Here is a 12,297-nt window from a genome sequence, read left to right as displayed (position 1 = left end):
ATCCCTCAAACAGGATGGAATAGCGTCATCATTTAAATTGTCGTCACGTCTAAGTAATAAAACACATGACTCACATAATCGGCATTGTTGATACGTTCATTATACGCATGTCTTCAGTCCTTTTTGGAAAATTTAGCGTACCGAAATTGCCAACACCAACGAGACGGTTCTTCTTCTGCTCGGACTTTGTGATTGACACTTACGCCTGGGAAATGACACCTTTTTCGCTCGCTGACAGAAAAAAACCCAAAGTTGAGGAAAAGTATTTTGGAAATTTCGGTACGTACGATAACTCTAGCAGTGCACATTACCATCCTCCGTCAAATATATAACTTTTGTGAAGTTGAATCCTAAATGTGCTACCGTTATTATTTTCAAAAAGTGAAAGAGAATCCTTGCTCAGTACGTACAGGTAAAATTCATCCATCGTATTTGTTTTGTTTTTTTTTTTGGCATTTTGCATTTTTGGGGAATGTTGGATTTTTTTTTTTGGATTTTTTAATTATTTTAGTTTTAAATCTTAGATTATTTAAAAAATTTTTTTTTTTTTTTTTAATTTGAACGCATAAACAATGCCGACTATGTGAGTCGTGTGTTTTATTACTAAGACATGACGTCAATTTAGAGGATGACGCTGTTCCATCCTGTTTGATGGGGATGTGGTCACCTAATAAGGACAAATGATGTCTATGAATCATACACGATGTGCTCCCTTTTTAAGGAGGTCCCGCCTCCCCTCCAATACAGCCCAGCAGTTTTTAGACTTGCATAAAACCAGCCCCATCCTACTAGTCTGTTACGTTTTCTGGATTTTCTGTTTTTAATAAACAGTCGCTTTCAGGTGCAGATCCAGGATTTTGAAAGGGGGCTGGCAAGCCAACGATGTAGTGATACTTGAAAAAAAATGTATGCATATATCATACATGAAATTCCATAAAGGGGCCCGGGTCCCCTCCCCCCCTAAATTCCCCTCTGGCTTTGGTACTCCCGTAGTCTTTAATTTGAAATAATAAGTTTTCATGGTTTCACTTTAAATTCCTGAGATAAAAATTTTAGCTCTGTTTCATATAAATTATTTCTTCTCTCTCTCTCTGTACTAGTTAACACATGATGTCGAGCATACAGGCGAGCAAATGTGGATAAAATTGAGAATGGAAATGGGGAATTTGTCAAAGAGACAACAACCCGACCAAAGAGCAGACAACAGCCGAAGGCCACCATTGGGTCTTCAGCGCAGCGAGAAAATCCCGCACCCGGAGGTGGTCCTCAGCTGGCCCCTAAATAAAAATGTGTACTAGTTCAGTGAAAATGGACGTCACACTAAACTCCAAAACATATAAATGAACTCAAATTAAAACACATACAAGACTAATAATACATATTTGAGTAATCAGTCCCTCCTACAGTTGCCAACTAGATCCCTGAAACTTCACAGAAGGATTGCACTTAAATGTATATATTAGTTGCGCACCTGCTACTATGTAATAGTTTGACAAATCGGAATTTTCTCCTATTTTATTAGACTTTACAAAGTCAATACCAATTTTGTATAATCAACTCCTCTTGCAATTTTCAATTCAGATCATTGAAAACTCAAAGAACGTCTGCACACTTATTGAAGTTGTGCAAATCCCATAGTGAATTTGTTATAAAATTCCCCGATTTTTTTTTATTTCATTTTCTCATGGTTTAGATATTGGATGAAATAATAAGTCATATTGATTGAAATAGATATAATTATATGCATTCAACAGAATAAAAAAAAACGTTTGATTGTCAGTTACCAGAAAATTACTATTTTAGAAGTAAAGCACATCAACATTACAAAGATTAAGATTGCTTCTCAGTCATCACAAACTCCCTTGTGAAAAACTTTTTTTGCATTACAATTTTTAACCCTGCAAAGTTAGCTCGAGGTGGAATAACCGTAGTTCTGTTTTGATCAATGTGTTTAGTTGATAGGTCAACTGAAATAATGTTTTGGTGAATTGCATTCCCACTTTCTCCACCCAAAATTAAAACATTTCCTTTATGGTGAATAGCACAAAATCTTCTGCGTTGAAAATTTGGAATTGTTGTAATAATTCGACAGCTACCGTCTTCGGGTATACAAATCACACTTCCGTCGGTACAAACGACATGCATGTTTTTGTCGGACACAATTGCGCGTGAAAGCTTGCATGGTGATGGTAAATTTGCAACAATGCACCCCGATTGCAACCGCGTATCAAAGTATTGAATCGCTTTTGTTTCTTTGTCGTCGGATAAGATGCCACCAAATACAAAGATCTTCTCTTTTGATACAGTAGAAGACATTGAACGGACCGCTTTCGGTAAATGTCCCGCCTTTTTCCACGTTCTTTGATTTATATCATATTCTTCGACACTCGATAGCGTTTTGGAAGATTCTTCCTTAATGTTATCGTCATACCCCCCTAAGACATAAATTGAGCCTCCGAGAGCTACCATCGCGTGACGTCGTCTTCCCTGCACTGGTGAAGTACATCGGTACCACTCATTGTTTTCGGAACGATATCGCAATAAACAATCTAATTTTTGTGAACCTCCAGATACAAAAATATCATTTCCATATACACATGACGCGAATTCCCGGCCTAAAGGAAACATTAGGGGTGTAAGAAAGAACCACTTTTGTTGTAGGAAGCTGTATGCAAAGACGTCTACAACTTTCTCCGACTGACTGTTGTAACCTCCTAAGACAATCAGAACTTCTTCCATTGTCAAATGATTTCGAAACGCAATTCTATCTGAATTAAATTCTGAACGTCTTGCTGGCAACATATGATATGTTATTGCCTCTTTAACAATTTCCCGGCATCTTGCACTTTCTCTCACCAGTTCCATTGGCTCGACTTCATGTAACAAATATTCTGAGCCTAGGAGCGGTAAACGAAGATATTCGAATAGTTGGATTATATCCTCCTTTCTCTTAGATACATCTGATTCGTACCATCTGAATACTGCGTCACAAACGACCTCCTCATTTGTTACATTCAAATTGTCGTCCGTTATTATTTTGATTAAATCATCTTTGTCCAAAAAGAGGAAATCCTCAGCCCTGCAAATGTCTGTGAAATTCATTAAAATCAGTGTCCATGCCTTCGTAAATAAAGATGGACAATCGTAAGCTTTTGCAAGTTTCCATGCTCCTAAAGAGTTGTCTGATATCAGATTATTCAGTAGAAATTGTTCACATTTCTCGTGGAGTTGTCGCATTTGAAAAATTGCCGCTGCTTTCAAAAGATCTTCACAGTTATCAAATGTCACGACCTTTCTTCCTGAATACACAAAATCTAGGATGTTTTCAAATATACTAACACTACAGTCTTGAATATTCACTGTCCCGTTTTGACTTTCAATCATACCTGACGAAAACATTGCGTCAAAGTAAGGCGATATGGCTGCCAAAACAACTCTATGACAATTGAATGTCCTGTCCCCGACAACTAGTTTGGTATCAGTGTGTCTGTCGTGTTTGTACATATCCTCTAAAGAATTGTACATTTCCCTGGAAACTTCGTCTCGCCAGCAAGGTGTTTCGGTCATTTTATGTTTAAATCTAGTTTTCTGAAAAGAGAAAAAAAATCAAATCAGACGACGATGATAATTTTACATTTGTATCGCTTCCCAAACTCATGAGAATATTGTGCATATCTTGGATAGTGGCGTTTGTGAATACAAGAACAACACCGTGTCTGGAACTGGGTCGCACGGTGCTTTAAGATTGGAAAATTCTCGAGTGTAAGATTTTTGTCAATGTTATTCGTTCAATTGTCGATCAAAATGCACGAACATCGTTGTTAGAAGAACTTAGCAGGAAAACTCTCAGACTTTATAGTGGTTTTTAATAGTTTAATTCAAACCAGAGGCAATAGAGCTTATATGTATCCACTTTTCCAGACTTGATAATGGTTTTATCTTTATATCACTGAAGCCCGATAAACAAAGTATATCAAGACTTGTATGATTTTTGTGAAGTAAATAGCGTTAAGGTGATCTACAGTAACAGATTATTCCTTCAGATTAATCAAATAAGTGATTCAATTGGAAGACTTACAGATTACAATTATTTTTTTTTTGTACTTCAAAAAAATTCATCGACAAAAATGTTTGGGAAATGCTCTTGAAAATTTGAACAAAAATTTCCAATTTGGCTCAAATTACAAAGTTTGAATAACTTTGATGGAAAAATGTTGTGATTGTACATGACACCGACTAGTTACAATCGGTACCATTCAATGACAAGCTTATTCCAATCAGTCAAAAATAGTAGTTCCACATCTTCAAAAAGTGTGCAATCACTGTGTGAAATTTAAATGAATGCTGAAAGAAAATCTTTTGAGTTACACATGATACTAACGAGGAACTCTCTACCATGTCTACAGTATTTAATGACAAAACTGTTCTGCACATTGGAAACATTAGAAAATAATTCAAACCTGTTAAAATTAGAATGTAAGGATTTTCAATCTGTGTGCAAGCACTGTGCAAAGTTTGAATAAGGTTAATGGAAAACTGTAGGAGTTACACACGACACAAATGAGATATCCTCTACAGAATCCAATACCAAAAAATGACTTAACTACTTGTATTTAAATCTGTCTTAAATAAGAAGTGCACATCTTTAACCTGTGTTCAATCGCTGTGCAAAGCTTACTCAAATATGTCAAAAAAGGGAGGTCCACATCTCTAATCTTTTTGCAAAGTAAGAATAGTGTTTATGGAAACTGTTGGAGATGCACATGACACAAACTATTTCTGTGTCGGACGGACGGACGGAGGGGAGCGGTTACAAGACCTGCCACCACATCTGTAAAGCATGTAAATTGACCAATATGTTGACCTTCAACAAATCGTTTAATGTTTATAAAAGTGTTTATAAGCAAAAATTAAGTACTCCTCGTAGCAGACATCGTTTAAATGGCCAAACCCAGAGGAAAAAGTAAAATAACAAAAATACCGAACTCCAAGGAAAATTCAAAATGGAAAGTCCTTTATCATATGGCAATATCAAAAGCTCAAACACATACACATCAAACGAATGGAAAACAGCTGTCGCATTCCTGACTTGGTACAGGCATTTCCTTATGTATAAATTGGTGGATTAAACCTGGTTTTATAGCTAGATAAACCTCTCGCTTGTATGGCAGTCGCATAGAATTTCATTATATTTACAACAATGTGTGAGCAAAACAAACAGTCAATATAGGTAAAAATGTCAAAAATTGGTGTACAGCAGTCAACATTGTGTTATAATCTTAATCACTATAAAAAAAATTTATAAATCACTATTTCAACAAAGACACTCTATCGACAAAGTACAAAAGCAAAAATGAAAGATAAGAATAAAAAAAAAATGACCATAGCACAATAACACGGGATGTATAAATACCGAGCCACGCAAAGATATTATTATAAAAATGGATTGAACAGTAAAGATTGAAAATATATATACAAAGACAAATAAAAGGAACACTATAAGACGTTATTAAGAAGATGAACAACGTCAGTACCTAAAATTCAAGGAAACATATACAGGCTGAAATTACTCTTGAGTAGATCTTAAATACAAAACAATGAAAAATTCTGTATTCGATAAATGAAACACTATCTTTAAATATATATGACAACGTATTAATAGTTTTATACAGTTTTCCGGGCATCCTCCTCATCCATTGGTTTATAAGGTAATGAAATCTAAGTTTCAAAATTTCTATGACTATTCCAGATTCCTAAGGTCGCAATCAATGTAATTCAACAAAAATTCATATAAGACGAGTCAAGGTCTCCGCAAATATATAGTTGTCCACTATCATTTAAAAGGCCTTTAAATTAATAAGTCGAACCATCTGAATTTGTACAACATGAATAAAATGTTTTGCAACTTGGAAAAAAAAATACGTTCAGATTCCTTAATTGGTACATTTCGATATATTAGATATGTTTGAGTGTTACCGTTATAAGTATCACTTTCTAGAAGAAGAAAAATATAAATTACTAGGAAAATTGTCCGACTTACTCAACTTGAATTATCTTATCGTTAGCTCATTGAAAGAACAATGACTGAATGCTTCATTGTAAGGTGTACAACTAAGTGTTAAATAAAATTAGTGACAAAACTGCGTCTTCATGTTACCAATTCATAAAATTTATTACTTACGTGCAGCAACAATTTATCCATTTCAAATCGGAATGAAATGCTACTGTAATTATATACTGTTTCCTTTTTGAAGTCACAATATTAAAAGGACCTTAGTCAGATGTACGGCGTTTAAGTGCTATAGATCGATGACGATTAAAATGTAGTCTATATCGGACAAGAACGGGCAGCGTGAAAGTGGAAACCGATACAGCTTATTTTAAGCGATATCTGTTAGTAATTCATTTTTTAAGATTCATGATCTATTGACAACAATTTACTAGTTCAATGTTGTTTGTCTAATAGGAGCACGTTTCTTCACGCCATTTCCTCTTGCGGATATGTCTTTAACGAGTCATGCATACGGAATGTCTATATACTATATATAGTCCTCTCTTTAGTTGTCCATGAAGTTACTAGTACATTTTTGATCGCTTGGGACAAAACTTTACAAGATGTTGTTCGACATTATTTCAACTAATTAAAAAAATAATAAGAAAATGTGGTGTATGATTGGCAATTAGTCAAATATCCATTAGACAAAAATATAGGATGTAAACAACTTCAGGTCATCATGGTCTTCAACAATGAGCAAAACCTTTATCGTATAATAAGCTATAAAAGCACAACTACGGCTAATTATGGCAGGCGGTATGATTTTACTATGGTCATTCCAATAATGTACATAAAATATGCGACTTAATCGCAGAGGTCAATATATGGGTTTTACGCCGGGCATTCTACCTTTTTGATCATTATGATTATTACTAATAAAGACCAAGTGTCGAGAATTATATACAAATGATAGAAAGTTGCGTTAAACTCGCGGTTCTAATTAAAGGTTTCTGTTTTATTCACTCGTTTTCTTTGACAATTGTAGAATTTTTATATTTTTTTGGCGACTGATTCTGGTGGATATAAAAGACAAGACACAACCCTTAAAATGGCCATCATTTTATATATAGCACCGATTTATTCATTGTTGTAAGCTGATTACTTCACAGTAAAAATATTCACTTGTGCATCATGCAGAGACACCTTGTATCTTACATCCCTACGTCTCTTGGTTACCCTACGTTGCAACATTAATATGGCATAATTAGTTTCATATTTTCCCGAGAAAGGAAAATTGATAAACATCACAATATATCTTTCGAGATGTTTCATTTTAATAGTCAATGACACATAAAGAATCATCTTGGTAGCTTCAGAGACAATGTCAGCGTTTGTTTTGTAGTGAATAATTAATCTGTCTCCGGTAATAAACATTACCAGTTAATTGCTCTGCTGTTGGTTATTTCAATATTTAACTATATATTTGGAAAAAGTAATGTGCATTGATCGAGTGTGATGTTTTTAAGTTCTCCCAGTGATATTGTCACTATGTCAACAAACACAAAACGACTTGGTGTAGTACAGATGAGAATATGGGATGAGTCGTGTTTGTGATCAATATAAACCCAGAATGGAAATGCGGAACAAGAAATGTACATATAAGAATATATATAACGAATACAATCAATTATTTTTAACAAGAATTATAATACATGAAATAAAAACAAATCATCGTAATTTTTTGTAGCGGTGGCCTGAGAAGTGCTTACTTTGTAGTTTTTTTAACCATAATCCCTTGTCGATATGGATATGGACCCCTTCCCCCCATATCAAAGACTTGTCGACTGGTCTGTCCTCTCATAGAATTGTACAATATATTGCCATGAAATATATCAAAGACTTGTCGACTGGTCTGTGCTTTCATAGAATTGTACAATATATTGCCAGAAAATATATCAACGACTTGTCGACTGGTCTGTCCTCTCATAGAATTGTACAATATATTGTCAGAAAATATATCAAAGACTTGTTGACTGGTGTATCCTCTCATAGAAATGTACAATGTATTATCAGACAATATACCAAAGACCTGTCGACTAATAAATCCTCTCATAGAAATGTACAGCATATGGTGAGACAATATATCAAAGACCTGTCGACTGATGTATCCTCATAAAGAACTGTACTACTTATTGCCAGAAAAAAATACCAAAACACATCGACTGATGTGTCCTCTCAAAGAACTGTGATATACATAGCCAGAAAATACATCAAACACCTATCGTCTGACATATATCCTCTCAAAGAACTGTGAAACATATTGCCAGAAAATACATCAAGCACCTATCGACTGATGTGTCCTCTAAAAAAACTGTACTACTTATTGCAAGAAAATACATCAAACACCTATCGACTAATGTGTCCTCTGAAAGAACTGTACAATATGTTGCCAGAAAATACACCAAACACCGGTCGACTGATATATCCTCTCATAGAATGGTTCAATATAATGCCAGAAAATAAATCAAATAGCTGTTGACTGGTCTCTCCTCTCTTAAAATTGTACAATATATTGCCAGAATATATCAAACACCTGTCGTCGCGACTGGTCCGTCCTCTCTTAAAATTGTACAATATAGTGCCAGAATATATCAAACAGCTGTCGTCTCGACTGGTCTGTCCTCTCTTAAAATTGTACAATATATTGCCAGAATATATCAAACAGCTGTCGTCTCGACTGGTCTGTCCTCTCTTAAAATTGTACAATATATTACCAGAATATATCAAACAGCTGTCGTCTCGACTGGTGCATCCTCTCAAAGAACTATACAATCATATATTGCCAGAAAATATATCAAACAGCTGCATGTCGCCTGATGTATCCTCTCAAAGAACTAATGTATTCTCTCATAGAAATGTATAATATATTGCCTAATGACCTCACATCAATTTCAAACGCTCATTAACCGACACATTTCAGAATTCTTGTAATAAACTACTGGGTCAATTTGAACCAAACTTGAAAAGAATATTCATCAGAATTGTCCTCTACCAAATTATTTTATATACAACAATGATTCTCTTATCAAATGTTTGAATAGAAATACTAAGCATGATAATTGAGTGACATATACTGTAATTTAGTCTTATATTACTGATTATTTTACTTTTACCCGAATGTGTGCTGAAACATATATTTATTGTAAAACTAAAAATGGAATTGAATGGGTCATATTCTTATACCACCAGCCTTACTAGGTTTATGTGTCACAGTAATATGCATTTTAACGAAAAAAAAGATACAATTAAGTTAACAAAAATGTATAGAAATGATCCATGATGGTCTTCTAAAAAAATTACAACTTAAACTTTTGCCTGATTTAAGATATATATAATTGCCTTCATTATATTCCAATACCAAACACTTCATAAAGTGAAAGATACAGGTTCCTGTGAGCGTTTTGTTTTAATTCTCTGCAACACAGCTAAGGTAAGGTATACTGATGATAAAGTACATATGAAAAATAAAATGTGTATGTGGCAGATTGTAATAATACATTGTAGTAACAGAGAGGCGAGAAAAAAAAAAAGGGATACTCAAACTCACAAGCCGAAAACGAACTAACAATGCCATGGCAAAAAAACGAAAAACTAGCAAAAGACAAATAACAATATACAAAAAAAAAACATAAAAAAAAACTAAAAACTGAGCAACACGAACACCACCAAAAAAAGCCGAGGTGACAGCTAGCATGTACAGCCTTCACAGTGATGAAAAACGAGTTCCGAGATGACACATATAGAAGGTCATGACGCCTTACAGGAAGGACACATTGTATATAGCATTACTCAACCATAATTCAGTCTCATTATTAGATTTGATAAAATTTGATTTTTGCATGACGATAATTCATGAACAAGTAAAGATAACTTTTCTGAGACAGCCGGGATAGGACTAGTGTGTATAGTCTGAGAGATAGTGATAAAAAAAAATGTTTAAGCATACTATATAACAAATTCCAGTAAATTTAAACAACTTTATAAAAAAGGCAAGTGTCGGAGCCTTTTACAATAGCTGACTATATGGTATTGGTTTTGCTCATTGTCGACGGTCGTACCGTTTATACCTACAGGTACCTTAATCCACTTCATTTCTGACTCTGTTAGATAGTTGTCTAATTAGCAATCGTACCAAATCTTTTTATTTTATACAAGGGGAACTGACTTCTCCGGTTCGGTTTAATAAGTTACAAGTCAACTAAGTTAAAACTTCATTTTAAATACACATACTCATACATGATAAGAATAGTGAAAAGTTTTTCGAGAACTTAACATAAAGCTTCGAACAAAACCACAATTTCAATTGAATTCAAAATCTAATTTATCGATTCCGATAACGAGACCAATATCAAATCTATAACAAGCCGAATCACTTGGGGGTAAAACGACCACCACAAATCTGTAAATACTTCCCCATCTGATCTGTGTTTCTGTTTATATTGAAAATTGTCGTATTGATTTAGCTGAAAAATATATATTTAGTGTACTGTAACCAAAGAAGAAAGTGGTCAAAATCTTCTACAGGAAATTAAAATATTAAAATCTACAAACCTGATATTAAGAATCCATTCCAAATCCAATACTATTGCTGTACCGGAAGTAGCTGAGTTTGTTATAGGCTCGCCAAAACATGTTAATGTTAATGTGATATTAAAGCCGTCTTTTGATGTAGTGTTGTATTTAATTATGTTTAGTGAGATGGTATATACAACGTTTTAAATCGATTTGGAATTACCTTTATTTTGAAATCAAATTATCTTGAAATCGACATTTGCAGGTAATTTCTAAGTGGAATATCGATCTGACCATTACCTGTGTAATATTGTCAAAGCCTAGCATGAATAATTCAGTTGGGACAGTTTATCATAATTCCAATATTTGACATCTGTCTAGTAAATAGCCTTAGTTTTATCGCACAAACTGGAATTCTATACTTATATCAGTTATATATATATATGTTGTTATGAAATATTGAAAACAGTTTTTTTTTTAAATTATTATAGACAAGTTGTTGTGATAGAATGGATTTTTCCAAATATCGCTTGTCATGTCATGTCATAAACAAACAAATAAAAAAAATATTTGATCTGTAAATGTGTTTTGATGTTGTTTTTTTTTTACTTTTATGGCTTGCATTAGATCTAAATAGAATATAACCGTCTATTACTATAGTTTATGAACTAAAATCATAGAACCATCATACCGTGTCTGCACTATAGACCATTATACGACAATTTGTGCAAACACATTTAACATGAATTATGGAATCCTGTTGCTAAAATATTGAGAATTGTACAAGTTTATTTTTTTTTTATATTGACCATTTTGTCGTTCATACTTTTAATTGTGATTTTGTTGTATCAAAATTCAAACCTAAGTTTACATAGACAAAGTTTGTTGCTTTTTTCAGCTATATCCACTAGGTTTTAAGCTGTTAGCAGCTAGTAACTTCTTCATCTGCTTTTGCATATCATGAAATTAAGCAAATGTTATAACAGTTCAGATAAATCTGTTCCCGATTATGATTGCCCTGAGTATACCGCAAAGGTTATGAATATTTCACAGATATCATCGGTATTAGGCAGTAGACTAGCTCTACGCCAGCAATGCCCGTGGCACACTAGTCGAATGAGACAGAAATCAACTAGACAACTAGACATGATTAGAAAAAGAAAAGAAAATGGGTAATACTAACTGCCATTAACACATAGATTGATATCAGATGCTCCGGGATGTTAATCATATCCTTTTGGGGAACCGTCCGTTTTGTCCAGGAGAAATTTGAAGTTCATGCAGAGAACTTAATTGAATGGGACAGGTTGTATCACAAAAACATATTATATTGAATGTCCTCTTCTAAGAACGGAAAGCATAGCTTAGTTTAAACTTGTAACAGTTTGTCGGGAATGTTTCCCGGTCTCTATTCTACCTCCTTTCTATACTAGCATTCGCTTTTCTAATTTTAACTAGTATGCTCTATTCAAGCATTCAGTCAGGGCCCGTTTATCTAATATTTCTGTCATTCCGAATATTTCATCACAGATCCCAGGACTACTACTGTGCTGGTGATAACCTCACCGGGGAGGAAACCTCCACCAGCAGTTACATCAACCCAGTGGTTGTTAATAACCTCATCGTAGATACCAGGATTAAAATTGTGTACACCAGACGCGCGTTTCGTCTACAAAAGACTCACCAATGACGCTGTGATAAAAGTCAAAAAGGCCAAATAAAGTACAAAG

General features: G+C 34.1%; 1 protein-coding gene across 1 annotated transcript; it reads right to left on the bottom strand.

Moving 5' to 3' along the window:
- Positions 1-1,718: 1,718 nt before the first annotated feature.
- LOC127730736 (kelch-like protein 24) lies at positions 1,719-10,779 on the bottom strand. The gene is made up of 2 exons (XM_052239264.1): positions 10,607-10,779; positions 1,719-3,588 (listed from the first exon to the last, which is right to left on the bottom strand). Exon 2 carries the CDS (start codon positions 3,565-3,567, stop codon positions 1,831-1,833), a length of 1,737 nt encoding a protein of 578 aa, XP_052095224.1. The 5' UTR covers positions 3,568-3,588; positions 10,607-10,779; the 3' UTR covers positions 1,719-1,830.
- Between the last annotated feature and the right edge of the window lie 1,518 nt (positions 10,780-12,297).

The sequence above is a fragment of the Mytilus californianus genome, unplaced genomic scaffold, assembly GCF_021869535.1.
Source record: "Mytilus californianus isolate M0D057914Y unplaced genomic scaffold, xbMytCali1.0.p SCAF_2, whole genome shotgun sequence".
NCBI lineage: Eukaryota > Metazoa > Mollusca > Bivalvia > Mytilida > Mytilidae > Mytilus > Mytilus californianus.
The sequence above is the reverse complement of the archived record's forward strand: the minus strand, read 5'-3'. Positions and strand labels throughout refer to the sequence as shown.

Coding starts and splice junctions, on each gene's coding strand:
- LOC127730736 (XM_052239264.1), bottom strand. CDS start 3,567: ATGACCGAAACACCTTGCTGGCGAGACGAAGTTTCCAGGGAAATGTAC.